Source organism: Dipodomys spectabilis, unplaced genomic scaffold, assembly GCF_019054845.1.
Source record: "Dipodomys spectabilis isolate Male_0828 unplaced genomic scaffold, ASM1905484v1 ptg000595l, whole genome shotgun sequence".
Classification (NCBI taxonomy): domain Eukaryota; kingdom Metazoa; phylum Chordata; class Mammalia; order Rodentia; family Heteromyidae; genus Dipodomys; species Dipodomys spectabilis.
The window spans coordinates 163356-179329 of record NW_024871272.1 but is presented as its reverse complement, the minus strand read 5'-3'; the positions used below and the strand labels follow the sequence as shown (position 1 = coordinate 179329).

Sequence of the window (15974 nt, the reverse complement as noted above, 5' to 3'; positions counted from 1 at the left end):
ACTCTTCTTCCTTCTGCTGTTCAAATGCTGACATTTAATGCTACCACTGTAGTTTGTAGCCGCAGATATTTGTGCATCTGATGTACAATAAATCCATCTCATTCCATATAAATCCTTCAAAACAACAGCTTTTACAAAATGCAATTAGTTCTATTATTTCCCCTAGCATCTCACACGAGGGCTGTGAATAAACTCTTTTTTTCTCGCTCTCTCTCTGTGCTAAACTGGAGCGGCTGACATCTGATGGCGTAATTATAAAAGCCGACGTTCTAAAAATGTTGTAAGTAATATAAATATCAAGTAGCGATTACCCAAAATTATTTGGTTGAAGAACACTTTCTTTTCCCGTTCAACATTAACCTGCCAAGCGACAAGGAGTCCCATCGGTTGGCGCTGTTCTCTGGAAGGATCTATGTGCTCGAGAGCAAACCAGCATGTGGTGCCCGGATGGAGGGAGACCTGATTCCCAGAGCAAGAACAGCCACCTTGGTTCCGGCTCCCACAAAATCCTCAATGTGCTTCAAAGTTGAAACACTTAAATATAAAATTCCACACTATGGCCGGGCGCTTGTGGCTCACACCTGTCATCCAAGCTACTCAGGAGGTTGAGATCTGAGGATCATGGTTCGAAGCCAACCTGGGCAGGAAAGTCCGTGAGACTCTTATCTCTAACGAACCACCAGAAAACCGGAAGCGGTGCTGTGGCTCAAGTGATACAGCACTCACCTTGCGCTCAGGGACAGCGCCCAGGCTGTGAGTTCAAGCCCCAGGACTGACCAACAAAAGCAAAGAGGGAAAGACTAAGAATCCTCAGAGCAAGGCGACTGGGTGGAGGCGACAATTCATTCAGTGGCGACAAGCTGAGCTCTGCTTGGGTCAGCTGTGTTAAGGTTAGCTGTGCAAACTGGTTTTGTGCAAATGAAAGAAAGTAGGAAAAAGTTCAAGGAGTCAAAGGGTTATCGGCCACACGCCCAGGACCGCCCATGTCCACGCACACCCAAGCCAGACACACGGCAGACTGCCTCCGGACGGGGTTTCCCTTCATAAATCATCTCACAGACAAAGAGGAAAAGCAAGCCCGGCGAAGCCATCATCATGGAGCAATTTCCTTCCCCGGGGCCTCATGGGAAGAGCTTGCGTGCCTGACTTAGAGCTTCAGAGAGCTCTGGGTTCAAATCCTGTCATGGCAGCTTAGCTGTGAAAACTTGGCCAGGTCACCCAGTTTGTTCTCATTTCTGTTCTCTCTTCCACCCAAGGTCAAAGCATCACGGTCCCAGTGGCTCAGGCCCGGTATTCTCGCTACCGAGGTGGCTGAGATCCGAGGACGGCAGTTCGTAGCCAGCCTGGGCAGGAAGCGCTCATCTCCAATTAACCATCAAAAAGCTGGAAGTGCAGGTGTGGCTCAGGAGACAGAGTACTGGCCTTGAGCAAAAAAGCTCAGAAACAGCACCCAAGCCCTGAGTTCAAGCCCCAGAACCAGCCAAGCGTGTGCGCACGCATGCACACACGTGCACATTAACAGTACCACTCATCTGGTCATTTCTAGGACAGTGTCTGTGCAAAGAATGTTACCTCTATAACTGGCAGAGCCTTAACAACTGGTAAGGACTGCTTGAAGGCCCACACCTAAGAGGCTCCCAGTAGGAAGAGACTCAAGAGAGAGACTCACAGGGGCGGGCTTTATGCTTTTACTCAAGGTACTTGTGTCATTTCAATGACAAGAACACCCACTAATTTACCAATAGAAAGTACTGGAGCTGGGTGCCAGTGGCTCACACCTGTCACCCTAGCTACTCAGGAGGCTGAGATCTGAGGACAGCAGTTCAAAGCCACCGGGGCAGGAAAGTCCGTGAGACTCTTTCTTATCTCCAATGAACCACCAAAAAACTGGAAGTGGCGCTGTGGCTCAAGTGGTAGAGTGCTCACCTTGAGCTGAAGAGCTGAGGGACAGTGAATAGGCCCAGATTTCAAGCCCCACAACCGACCAAAAAAAAAAAAAAAAAATGAAATGTACTCATTACCTTACTTATGTAACTGTAAACCCCTGTTCATCACTTTTACAGTACATTAAAAAATAGATAAATACATCATTGAAGAAAAAAATGCAAAATCTAAAAACGAAAACGAGACAAAAAACCTTGGGACAGCACCTAGGCCCTGAGTTCAAGTCCCACGACCACCCAAAAAATAAGTAAATGAAAATACAACATATACAATTGATCTTCCTGCATCTAAAATTACGTCTTAAATATTTTTAAAATATACTACGTCATCAACCTGCTTGTTTCCGTGAAGGGTATCACTTTTAGACGGTCCCTCCATATTAGCACTTCAGCTGGAAAATTCAAAAATACCAAATAATGTTTTTCAAGGTTCCTAAATTACTTTTCAGATTGTCAAAGTACTGCATGTACGCATGCTTGTTGGAGGGCCTCACACGTGACAGTATCACACATAATCTCACTATAAGCCTACTAGATGAAGACAGAAGGCTTCACTGCAGTTTACAGTGCCTTGCGCATGCGTGGGTGCAGTTGTTTGTCATTGCCCTAGCAAGAATTAAGAGTATTAGGCACCTGTAATGTGTGTGTGTGTGTATGTGTGCACCCAGCCTGGTAATGGGACAAGGTCTCCCCAGAAACCAATAGCCATCATTTAGTCCTACCGGGACCATAAGAGCGAGCGCAACATTGTGACCAAACACAGACGCTCGTGTGTGGATACACTTTTTACACACACAACATCATCCAAACATGATCAACCCAACCAGTGGAGCTCAGGCTGTGCAGCTGCATACATCATGAATGGGAATCCCACTTACTGTGTTAAAGGGTTGGGGCTAACCACTAGTTTTTGTTTTGCTTAGGAGTTTTTCTTCTTGAAAAGGCTTTAAAAAGCCAGGTAGAGTGGTACACACTAACAGTAATAATCTTCCCAGCCACTAGAGGGTGCAGTAGAGGCGGGAAGATCAAGCCTTCAAATACAAACCAGAAACGTATGGGCTGGGGGCATAGAGCTAGTGGTAGGGCACACGCTCAAGGGCATAGGTTCAATCCCCAGTGACACACACACACACACACACACACACACACAGACTATAATCCCAGCAACTTGGGATCGACTGAGGCCAAAGAATGGTAAGCTGGCAAGTTCTAGGTCAGCGGAGGCTACAGAGCGAGTTCTGGGCCAGCGACATAGCAAGACCTCACCTCAGCAACAAAAACACGCCGTTTTAAAGCGCGACTGTCTTCTAAACGCTTCTGATGCTCTGACCTAAAATGAACATGAGCAGATTCCATTTCTGTATGTGTTCTGGCATCCAAATAGCTGCTGTTCTCTGGGATCTGCAAAGCTCTTCTGAAGTTTCAAGAGACTAACCACGTAGCAAAAAAAAAAAAAAAACCCAAAAAACAAAACACCTTTTTTTTTTTTAAAGCTAACTTAAAAGGAAGATCTCTAGTTTAGAAATTAAACTGATTCCTAACTATAGATAGACAGCCTCAGCTTCTAAAGGCTAAATACAAGTGAACACACACGCGTGGGCAGAAGAGGGGAAGGCCCCACGGGCGCTGGGGATGCAGCCAGGAGGTGGTACTGCAGCCACGGCCAGGGGGAAGGGGGGGGCAGGGATGTGGGGAACTGGTGCACCACTCACGCCCGTCATCCCAGCTCCTCAGCAGGCTGAGATCCGAGGATCACAGTTCGAACTCAGCCTAGGCGGGAAAGTCCACGAGACACTAATCTCCAAATGGAACACAAAAAAGCAAGATGTGGAGCCGTGGCTCAGGTGGTAAGGCACTAGCCTCAAGCCAAAAACAAAACAAACAAACAAAAAGTAAACAAACTCAGGGACAGAGCCCAGGCCCTGAGTTCAAGCCCTCAGCTTTACAAGGAAGGGATGATTATTCCTGTTCTTAGGGAACAGGTTACCTAAAACTGCGGCCTCAGTCCGTGGAAACGAAAGACGTTCCTTGTTCCCAGTTTATCTGTCTTCCAAGCAATGGGAGAGATTTTCTTTTTCCGCTATGAAAGAACTGCAGGTTTACCAGAGCTGCCAGACAGCTAGAACGGGTACCAGATGCCGTCGGGACAGTCCCAGTGTCTTCGGATCGCCCACTGCATGGGCGCCCGTGCGCGTGCACGGTCCTCGTGTCACGTTGCCACACGCAGGCTTGCGTGACTACAGCGTTGAGAAGTGGTCCATCCACACGCGGCCCTGCACAGCCTTAGTCACAACGTCCCTCAACCCTGCTCATCTCTTTTCTACATTCTGTAATTTCAAAATCATACTTTCCCTTAAAATCCATTTAAGACGGATTAGAACTTTGTAGTAAAAAAAAAAAAAAAAAAAAAAAGCAAAGTATCAGCTACCCACCTGCTGATGAACATGTGCTTCCGGTTTATGGTTTTAAAACTAAAGCTGCTATGAACACCTATATTCGGGTCTTTTTTTTTTTTTAATGTGAACACATCTATTCATTTTTCTGCAATCAACAGCCAGGAGTACAACTGCAGGATTGTATTTTCTAAAACACTAATATAACCTGGAGTGGTTGTATTGGTGATTGCTCTGTATTCCTTGCTGGGATCCCCCAACCCCAACCGCGCCCCCCCCCCCCCCCCCCCGCCCCAACCAGACTATAGATGATTTGCCACCAGGCAAACAGAACAATGAAACTCACCCATACTGCTTGCAGAGAGATAGAAGAGGTGAGGCTAGAATATACTGTAAACTCACGTGGAGATGATGTAAAAATCAAATTCCCCCATGTGACTACAATAAGCCAATTAAAAAATAAAGCAGTTGAGCAGCAAGCTGCTATGGATAAAAAAATAATATATGTATATATACTTATATAAAAAATATACAACTATGTTTTTATGCTTCAACTATTCTCCATTCCCCGCAAACTTGAGAATAATTCTGTGTGCAAACCACCAGCCAGGGCTTTTGGGGAGGAACGTGTCATCACCCATGGCAGGATTAACATCTGTACCACAGTGTCTCCTAAATAATAGAACGGGATCTATCTCCGTGGAGTTGGGTCTCTGATTTCTTCATCATTTTCAGAACAAATTTTTCCTGTCAAATGTGTTCTGACAAAATTCATTTCCAGGTATTTCAATCTGACGACTGTCAACTATACCGGTTTTTTAGATTTTGGTCTCTGCAGGTTTTCCACTATATTACAGAAATGCAATTGTCTTTCCTATCATTTTCAGTCCTTTAAATCCTTGCTTAACTCATTTATTAATAATTCTACGAGAGGGGTCTGGGAAGGTGGCTCAGTGGTAGAGTGCTTGCCTCGCATGCATGAAGCCCTGGGTTCGATTCCTCAGCACCACGTAAGTAGAAAAAAGCCAGAAGTGGCTCCGTGGTTCAAGTGGTAGGGTGCTAGCCTTGAGCTGAAGAGCTGAGGGACAGTGTCCAGGCCCAGAGTTCAGGCCAGGACAGACAGAAAAAAAAAAAAAAAAGAGTAAGCTCTTTCCTAATGTTGCCAGGAGGGGAAGATAAAATTCGCCCAAATGACATTACCCAGGATTTCTAATTCTAGCACGCACGGGGACCTGAACATACTGCCCAGTGCTGTAAGAAAATAGAACGATAACTGTCTGTCCATTTGGGGTTTTTAAAAAGTAATTCTAAATTTGATCACATATTATACAAAATGATTTGAAATAAAAACAAAATGAAAAGGCCACCTATGAACTCCATCCAATCCTATATCACAGCAACGTAACATCTTCCCAATGTTCTCTGCCATCTGATAACCGTTCAAATTGTATTAATGAATAAACAGTTAAGGGGGGAAAAAAACATCACGATGAACATCTGTATATGCACACCTGTATAGGATGTATGGACACTCAAATCCCAACGTATCACCAGGTAAAGTTGAAACTCTACAGATATGCCTGCTCTAGTTTTAGTGCTTTCTTTAGTTTACTACGTGCACAAAATTTCCTAAAGGCATAGGTTTGATCCACTTCAAACTCTTACATAAATGTTCTATAGAGACTCCATGGATTTCCTTTTCTTATCATGCTTGCAAGAGTCTAATCATGTTCGTTATTTTCCACTAATGTTAAGAATTCAATATGAATACTAAATATTTCATTTCCCTGAAAATATAAACAATGCTGTGTAAAAAAAAAAAAAAAGCCATTTGATGGGCAGGGAGTGTGGCGTAGAAGAATTCTTGCCTGACACACACAGAGACCTGGGCTCTGTCTCCGCCATGTCCTCTCCCCCTAGCTATGCTACATCTCTTTGAAAATTTCTCTCACGCATACATACACGGGGAATTCTCTGGGTCACAGGACGTGACCGCCTCTCTTCACCAGCTAGTCACTGAATCTAAATTACCCAGGGATTCTTGATATAGTCTCATCAACACTCGGTTTTGTCTGGCTTTAGCTTTTTCTCAGTGAACAGAACTTCAGAACACGACGGTCTTATTGTGGCTTCAATCTGCCTTTCCCTGTACCAACGAGGCCGAGTGTCTTTCATGTCTGAACATTCGAGTGTCTGCTTCTGAAAATGCTTAGCTTCCATTAGAATGGCTCTGCTAATAGAGAATCTGTAGCTTGACTGTTCTCATGAAAGACTCCCGTGAAACCCGTTATCTGTAGGAGGCAGGGACCACTGGTGAACGCTCTTTCTCATCACACAATGGTCTAACATAAAAATCAGGGTCTCGGTGTAAAGACTGCCCCCTTGAACTAACATCGGCGATCTCTTGAGGTTAAATGAACTCAAGTCACTCCTCTTCGCTATGTCAAATGAGCGGGCCCTGCACGCGTGGAGGAGTCACCGAGGAAGCCACATGCGGCCCACGTGGGAAGACCACGAAGCATTTGGGGGACTGCACCTTCAGATCAACAAATCCTTACAGATTATAAAGAGTCATTTTTTAAGACCCTCAAAACAGATCTGACTCTCAAGGCAACCAGAGTGATCCAATCCAAAAGGCAGTCAACAATTCCACCACGAGGGGGTCCCCTGACTGATGACGACATGGGAGCACAAAGGAGGGTGGTCAGCGGGCTATTGAGACCATCCTGACTCCTCTACCTGACACACGGTGGGGCACGTTTGCAGCCAAGGTTTCTAGTCTGCCTTCCAGTGTTTGGGTGTCAGGAACTGAATATCACAACCAGGAGATGACAACACCAGGTAATCACTGCACAGGCCTCTGGGAAAAGCACCTTGGGTGCTCTGGAATGATACACCCACATTGGCTGTTATTCTGTTTCAGAAGAGAGGGCAGCCACTGACTCAAGATCACAGCTGCACCCGACTTCAATGCCTGATTGCTTTTTCTTTGTCGGTTGTGGGGCTTGAACTCCGAGCCTGGGCGCTGTCTCTCAGCTCTTCAGCTCAAGGCTGGCGCTCTACCTCTTGAGCCACAGTGCCACTTCCAGTTTTCTGGTGGTTCATGGGAGATAAGAGTCTAACGGACTTGCTGCCCTGGCTGGCTCTGAACCACAATTGTCAGATCTCAGCCTCCTGAGTAGCTAGGATGACAGGTGTGAGCCACTGGCGCCTGGCCAAAGCCTGATTTCTTAACAGCACATTGTAAGACTTAGGGGAACTCTGCAATGCGAGGCTAAAGCGATGGCTGAAGGATATTTGTCGGAAGAGGAAAGCTCTTGCTGGTCATTGGTACCAGGGAAAAAAGAAAAAAAAAAAATCTAAGAAGGTAGGAAGAGAACTCAGACCTCTAAGAAAAAAGGTAAAATGAGCAACTAAGAGGTTAGCTTAAGCCGGTGGCTCACGCCTGTCATCCTAGCAACTTAGGAGGCTGAGATCTGAGGATCGCGGTTCAAAGCCAGTCCAGGCAGGAAAGGTCATGAGACGCTTATCTTCCATGAACCACCAGAAAACCAGAAGTGGCGCTGTGGCTCAAGTGGTAGAGCGCTCGCCTTGAGCTGAAGAGCTGAGGGTCAGCGCCCAGGCCCAGAGTTCAAGCCCCATGACAAAAACAACAACAACAACAACAACAAAAATAGGTTAGCTTAGACAATGAACTCTATGGTTTCCTTTGTGTGTACACGTTAGACCTTTGCCATCAAACAGGCTAGATTTGTCATCAGCTTTAGAGATATGTAACCTTTCAGAAAAACGAATGTGTTAAGTGAGATACAGCTGATGAAATTCTTTGAAACTGCTTTTAGGCAAACAGCCGCCAGAGCTTGGCACGGGCAGGTCGGGCGGATGTGAACGGGGGAGGAAGGCACTTACCCACCGCAGGGGCATCGTACTCATCCCCGAGCAGGATTTCTGGAGCAGAGTAGGCAAGAGAGCCACAGCTTGTGGTGAGCTTCTTCCCGGGCTGAAATTTGTTGCTGAAACCGAAGTCTGTCAACTTTACAAGACCTTGTTTCTCAAAAAAGACCACGTTCTCCGGTTTTAGGTCTCTGTGGACCACGTGGAGTTTATGGCAGTAAGAAATAGCATGCACGATCTGTGCAAAGTACTTCTTGGCCAGGTCTTCGTTGAGGCCCTCCTCATGTTTCATGATGTAGTCGAACATGTCTCCTCCATCACCGAGTTCGAGAATCAGATAGAGTTTGGTCTGGGTGTCGATGACTTCGTAAAGGCGGACGATGTTGGGGTGCTGCACCAGTTTCATGCACCTCACTTCCTGGAACAGATGTCCAGTGGCGAGTGTATCCAGTTTGGTCTTGTCGATCACTTTTACCGCCACCTTTTCTCCTGTGAAGACGTGTCTCGCCAGTTTAACCACAGCAAAATGCCCTCGCCCCAGGGTTTTATCCAGATCGTACAACCCCGCAATCTTCCCGTCATAGCCGCGTTTGAATCCTGCCATGCTGCTGCAGCGGCGGAGGGAAAAATACCTAGACTGCCTGAAATGAGTCTTCTCATAGAAGAGTGTCTGGCGAAAAGAAGGAGTTCATTTTCAGTGTTGCCAAGGACATCTGTAAAAGAAGAGAAACAAAATCAACCTTCTGTTCAGTTTCCCTGTGTGTGTGTGTGTGTGTGTGTGTGTGTGTGTGTGTCTGTGTGTGTTTTGTCGGTCCGTGGGACTTGAACTCAGGGCCTGAACGCTGCCCCTGACTTTTTTGCTCAAGGCTAGCTAGAGCACTACCACTTTGAGCCACGGCCACTTCCGGTTTTTGAGTGGTTGACCAGGGGAAAGAGTCTCACGGGGACTTTTCTGCCTGGGTCAGCTTCGAACCAAGATCCTCAGATCAGCCTCCGAGTAGCCAGGATAACAGACATGAGCTGCCAGCCCTCAGTCCTTTTTGTGTTTTTAAGAGAATCTCAAGTCATAATTCAAGGTCATTTTTTAAAAAGCCTATTTTTAACATACAGAGCTTACAACATAAAGGTTGGGAATTTTAATACCATATTAACATTCTCAAACTGTCAAAGAGAAAGTTCATGGGAAGCACTTTTTGGTGATGTCAGAAATAAGTAGGCTAGTCAAATAAGTGTCAAAAAACAAGACAGGCTGGCCACCAGTGGCACACCTGTCATCCTAGCTACTCAGGAGGCTGAGATCTGAGGATTGCAGTTCAAAGCCAGCCCAGGCAGCAAAGTCTACGTTTCTCATCTTCAATGAACCGCAAAAAGCTGGAAGTGGAGCTGTGGCTCAAGTGGCAGAATGCTAGCCTTGAGCATAAAAGCTCAAAGACAGCACCCAGGCCCAGAGTTCAAGTCCCAGGACCCACAAAAAACAACAACAATGATAGCAACAACCAAAAAAAACCTCACAAGTCAACAAGAAAATTCAAATAACAGGAACTCCCCCTCCTCTCCCGTTACCCCAATAACAACAGTATTTCCCTCATGCATAAGAAAGTCTTTAGCAGAGATGTTAGCTTTCTCAGCCACAATTGGCTTCTCTTTTCTGTGTCTCTAAGTGTCTCAGGACAGGCTCTTCCCACAGGGTCTACAGGTGTTTGATTATAGCATTTTTCCATGCTGACACCGGAAGCTCCTGCGATCCATCAAGCCCAAGGCTCTACTACTTTGTCCTTCCCTCTCCCAACCCCTAAAATGATCCTGACATGGAGACAACCACCAGAACGCTTTCATTTTTGAATACAACTTTTCGTTCTTGCAGCTCTGGGGACACAAGTAGTCACTTAATAAACACCGCTAGCCCTGGCTCTTGGTGCCGACTTCTGCTCTGAAATAGAAACCACCATGACCCACTCACGTTTTAAGAGTCACCAAGCACACACTTTTTATAGAGTCTCAGAGAGAGAAGTTCATTTTCCATTAAAAATGTTTAACCTTTCGAATGGAAACTCAAGAGAAATGACTGAGGAAAACAAATGTATAAAATTATATAAATTAAAATGTCACTTTAAACCACACAAAGGCAAACTCTCACTCCCACTCTTTTTGTGGCCAGTTCTGGGGCTTGAACTCCGGCCCTGAGCTGCTTTTGTTCAAGGCTGGCGCTCTACCACTTGAGCCACAACGCCACTTTCAGCTTTTTTCTTTTTTGGTAATTTATTGGAGAGAGAGAGTCTCACGAACATTCCTGCCAAGACTGGTTTCAAACTATGATCCTCAGATCCTCCAATCTCAGCCTCCTGAGCAGCTAGGATTACAGGCGTGAGCCAACGGCATCCGGCTGAAGTATCTATTTTAACAAGGACCCTTTTTTCAGAGTCTTAAACGCTGATGAAATTGTACACCAGAAACTGGGATGTGATAATAACAGAACACAGGAAGGAAAAAAACTATCTTCTGAAACCGCCTATCCTCCCATCAAGTGTATTTTGAGTTAGACCAAAAACCAAATGAGATTTTTTTTTTTTCTTTCTTATCTTTGAGGATAGCCTAGGGCCTGAAAGGCACTCTGGACATCTGTCGTGGTTATGAATTGCGCTAGCTCTGAGACTTACCCTGTAAGCTCCACAGTGAAGAACCCTTGTTCTTACTGCCTTGTGTTAGTCGCTTCTTTGCTCTAAAAAAAAAGAGAGATTTCACTTTAGTTCCATGTGTTTTAGCTCCAAGTAAAAACACATGCCCTAAGATTCTAGACAAACACAAAACTAGTTTATAAAGCAAGTCTTTATGATGTGGTCATAAGGGGAGGGGGAAGAGGGGTCCTGGCTCTTGCTTTACTCTGGGTCTGGGCGCTGTCCCTCAGCTCTTCAGCTCAAGGCTTAGTGCTCTACTACCTGAGCCACGGCTCCACTTCCGGCTTTTTGGTAGTTCACTAGAGATAAGAGTCTTGTGAACTTCCTTGCCAGGGCTGGCTTTGAACTGAGATCCCCAGATCTCAGCCTCCTGAGGGGCTAGGATCACAGATGTGAGCCACTCCCCGGCCCCCATCCCCCGCCCCATTATTAAAAAAAAATTGTTTTTCACAGAAAGGAAGGAAGAGCGAACGAATGCAATCATGCTATTCAGAATACACAATGTGGAACATGAACTGCGTAACTTGTGGGTGGGGACGAGAAAAGGAAACTGGGGGAAAGTGAAGGAAGGGGTGGCACTGCCCAAAAAGAAATGTACTCATGGGCTGGGAAGGTGGCTCAGTGGTAGAGCGCTTGCCTTGCATGCATGAGGCCCTGGGTTCCATTCCTCAGCACCACATAAGCCAAAAAGAAAAAAGCCAGAAGTGGCGCTGTGGCTCAAGTGGTAGAGCACTTGCCTTGAGCTGAGGAGCTGAGGGACAGCGCCCAGGCCCAGAGTTTGAACCATGATCAACTTAAAAAAAAAGTACTCATGACTGACTTATGAAACAGCAACCCCTCGTACAAACCCCTTGACACTCACAACAAAATTATATTAAAACTTTATATGAAAACTTTTGCCCTTTTGTTAATTACACCTCCTGCTCCCCCAAGCCTCACCTCTTTCCCTAGGGCTGGGGATTGAACTCAGGGCCTTATGTGAACTAGGCCAGCACGACACCCCTTCCTTAGGCCTTAATCACGATTTCTTTAAGGATACCTTTCATCAACGGGAATTTCTACATAGACAAGGTTAACAAAGATGAATGGACTGAAAGGAAGAAATCCTAAGAACAAGACTACTTTCTCCTTGCCGTGGGCCTGCAAGGCAGGTAACAAGGAAGCTCTGGGCGGGTTAAGTGGCAGTTTCTCAGTCTAACCGGGCTCCACCCAACTTGAAGGCCCATCCCACTTGCAAGAGCCCCAAACAAAACACCCACAACTGCAAGGATGAGCTTTACAAGGCACTTCCCTATCAGATGACTCGCAAATGAGCCACACACAGGAACCAGCAAATGAGCCACACACAGGAACCAACCGAAGCCAAGGCCCCAGATACTACACGGGAAAGGCAGTGCCAGCCTAGGTCATCCTGAAACAGCCGTGCTTGGGAGAAAAGGAGGAGAGGAGATGATATGGTTCAGGGGAAGGGAGGGGAGGGGAGGGGAAGGGGAGGGGAGGGATAGGGAGGGGAGGGGAGGGGAGGGGAGGGGAAGGAAGGGGAGGGGAGGGACTGCTCCAGTTCCCCCCCAAAGAGAAATTCTAACTCTTTTGCTTCAAGAGAAAAAAAGTCACTGAACTAGTACTTATCTGTCATTTACCTTCTAAAAATTAAAAAAAAAAAGTCTCTTCCTTTCTGAAAATAGAGCTAATTAAAAATGCAGACTACAACTTCAGGCGCTTGTGAATTCTAGCAACTTAGGAGGCTGAGATCGGAGGATTACCGTTCAGTGCCACCCTGGGCAGGAAACTCTGGGAGACTCTTATCTCCAATAAACTATCCGAAAGAGAAAGAAGTGTTGGGAGTGGTGGCTCAAGTCGTAGAGTGCTCACCTTGAGCAAAAGCAGCTCAGGGACAGTGCCCAGGCCCAGAGTTTAAGCCCTGGGTGCGGGGGAGAGGGGGGGAGAGAGAGGGAGAGGGGAAGGAGAGGAGGAATCATGCCACAGGAATTTGATTTTTTTGGGGGGGGGCGGGGGGGGGGGTCCGGTCGTGGGGCCTGAACTCTGGGTCTGGGCACTGTCCCTCAGCTCTTCAGCTCAAGGCTAGCGCTCTACCACTTGAGCCACAGCGCCACTTCTGGCTTTTTCTGCTTATGTGGTGCTGAGGGATGGAACCCAGGGCCTCATGCATGCAAGGCAAGCGCTCTACCACTGAGCCACCTTCCCAGCCCCCCAGCCCAGGAATTTGAAACAATGTCTTTAGTTGCCCACTGAAGTTTGATAATGTCTCAAAAATCTCAAAGAATTAGTTTAAACTAAGCTAATTTTCTGTTTTATTTTGTCTGGGACAGGGTTTTGCGGACCTGTCCAGGCTGGTCTCAACCTTGCTAGCCTTTTTACTCCCTTCCTGAATGCTGGGATCACAGGGATCAGAGGCCTGTGTCACAAGGCCCAGCTCTTGTAGAAAGTCCGCCAAAGCACAGAATGGGAAATATGAAAAATAAAGAGGCATCCACAGTCCCAGCGCTCACGCTCAGCACTGTGAACATCCTGGTGGTCACCTGCAAGTATTGATAAGCAGCTTCTTTTGTTTTGTTTTGCAAGGCTCTGAGCATTTTAGACCTAACTTTATAGTCCCTTTTGTCATTCAACATAAATACTTTCTTAGGTTCTATTATTTTTATTACAATTATTAAGAGAAATCATCTCGTCCTCTGGGATAATATCTGTTAACATCCGATACAGAGCTTTTCAAATTGCTTTGCCATACTATATGCCCAGACACAATTATAAATAATAAGCTGGGATAATAATACACAGGAAAAGGAGGAGCGATGTGGGGGTGGGGGGGGAGAGATGACCATCGATGACCTCTTTCACATTAATTCTTTATAAAACCAAGATGCTAGCCAGGCACTGGTGGCTCACGCCTGTCATCCTAGCTACTCAGGAGGCTGAGATCTGAGGATCATCGCAGTTCAAAGCCAGCCCCGGCAGGAAAGTCTGTGAAGCTCTTATCTCCAGTGAACCACCAGAAAACTGGAAGTGAAGCTGTGGCTCAAAGTGGTAGAGCACTAGCTTTAAGCAAAACAGAGCTCAGAGACAGGGTCCAGGTCACAAGTTCAAGCCCAAATGACAACACACACACACACACACACACACACCAAACAATATCAGATACTGTCCTTAACTGTTTTTTCCCCAAACTTTATATAATCCACATTTCCTCATGCACACAATTCTTCCCAACCAGCACTGTTAAGAATCACACAGCTCCAAGTGTATCTCACTAGCCACACCGGAGCATGCCGCCTGCAAGCAGCCCTCATCTCCCACACATGCGCGCGCGCACACACACACACACACACACACACAGAACTAGTCTGGAGCTACAGAAAGGCCAGCTGAGCCACGAGCGTGCATGCTATGGAAATTCATGTCTGAGAAACCGGGGCTGGTCCGAGTTGCGAGAATACACATCCTGCCGTTCTCCCAGGCAGAGAGAGCGCACAAGCCACTCGTGTGGGTGTGGCTGGAGGAGAGGAAGGAAGTGTGGGTGGCCTTACACACTCTGTACAAGCTGCTGCAAACAGTTGTAGAACCAGCCCTGGTAAGCCTGTCAATTTGGAATTCATTGTTAATCTTGCTAAAACTCACTCAGCTTTTTGGTGCCATCTGCCCCACTGCTGGGGAGTTGGTATTATCAAACAAATGTCTCCTACTCATCCCTCCTCCCCAGAAGGGGTAAAGACACGTGGGGGGAAGGCCCAGGACCAATCCAGGGCGTGACTAAGTAAAGGCTGCATGCAAAATGAATAAATAAATATATACATACAAAATGAGGCGACTTACACAACTTCTGTACATTCTGTCTGGAGTATTATAAAAACTTTCCCCCCAAATAAGACCACCAATATTACAATACCCAAACTAAACCATGCAAAAAAAAAATTAAATGAATTTTTTGTAAAATTCTGCATCGATACATCAATGCTCTATGAACTGCATCCCACATTCCACTGATACACAGACGTCAGCCAGAAGCTGAAGTTGGCAGAGCTACTCTGAAACTGTATTTAGGGGACTTACACACGGAAATTATCTGATATCTGTTACGATGCCAAAATATGAAAGCTGACTTAAGCGGTGGAAGTAACTCTCAATGAATATTACCAACCTGATCCTCCTACTACGAGTTGAACCTGTAGTCAAAATAAATGGAGGCTGGGTGCTGGTGGCTCATGCCTGTCATCCTAGCGACTCAGGAGGAGCTCTGAGGATTGAGATTCAAAGCCAGCCGGGGCAGGAAAGTCTGTGAGAGTCTTATCTCCAATGGACCACCAGAAAACCGAAGTGGTGCTATGGCTCAAGTGGTAGAGTGCTCATCTTGAGCTGAAGAGCTGAGGGACAGCACCCAGGCCCAGAGTTCAAGCCCCACGACCCCCAAAAAATAAGGTAAATGGAAGACAGTGAACTAAACCCTCCAGGGATTACCAGACACCTCTGGGTCAAGCAAAACACAGCTCTCATGGAGCTACCCCCATTCTCTTTATCCAAAGTAAACACGCTCTACTTTTTTACCATAGCCTGTTTCCCTTCTCCTGGAAACGAACAATGTACGCTCTAAATCGAAGAGTAAGAAACAGCACACTCGGGTCAATAGGCCATGCGTGTTTCACTGGGCTGGATGGCAGTTCCTGTGTGGTTATCATGTAGTAGGATGGTCTCAAGAAGGCATCGCTCATAATCCTGATGCACCACGCCGTACCTCCAGATCTCTAGGAAGCTATTTCCCCAAGAAAGGTAGCTGTCTCCCCAAACATAGTCTTCTCAGAAGTTTCCTTCCTCGTAGTCGATCTTAATGGGCTGCGAACCACAGAGGAGACCAGCAATGTCACGCTAAGAAACGCCCTCCTGTCTCTCAAGCAGTGACCGAGTTGTCGATCCAGATCAATCCGTGAAGTGCTGGCTTCAGTAATCCTGATTTCCTCTAAGAAAATCAAGATGGAGTTCAGGAGTACTTGGAGGAAGTTGAAAGGTATTTAGGAATCCGGATGTAGAGTACTATTTAGTATCTGAACAAGGAAAGG

At 46.4% G+C, this 15974-nt stretch overlaps 1 protein-coding gene across 1 annotated transcript in view; it reads right to left on the bottom strand.

The window, feature by feature from the left end:
• The window catches only part of Snrk (SNF related kinase), a 34733-nt gene that overhangs the window by 10153 nt on the left and 8606 nt on the right, over positions 1-15974 (bottom strand). Inside the window, 2 exon segments of the mRNA XM_042671056.1 lie at positions 8246-8943; positions 10888-10949. Coding sequence (XP_042526990.1) covers positions 8246-8834 — 589 coding nt within the window. The 5' untranslated portion in view covers positions 8835-8943; positions 10888-10949.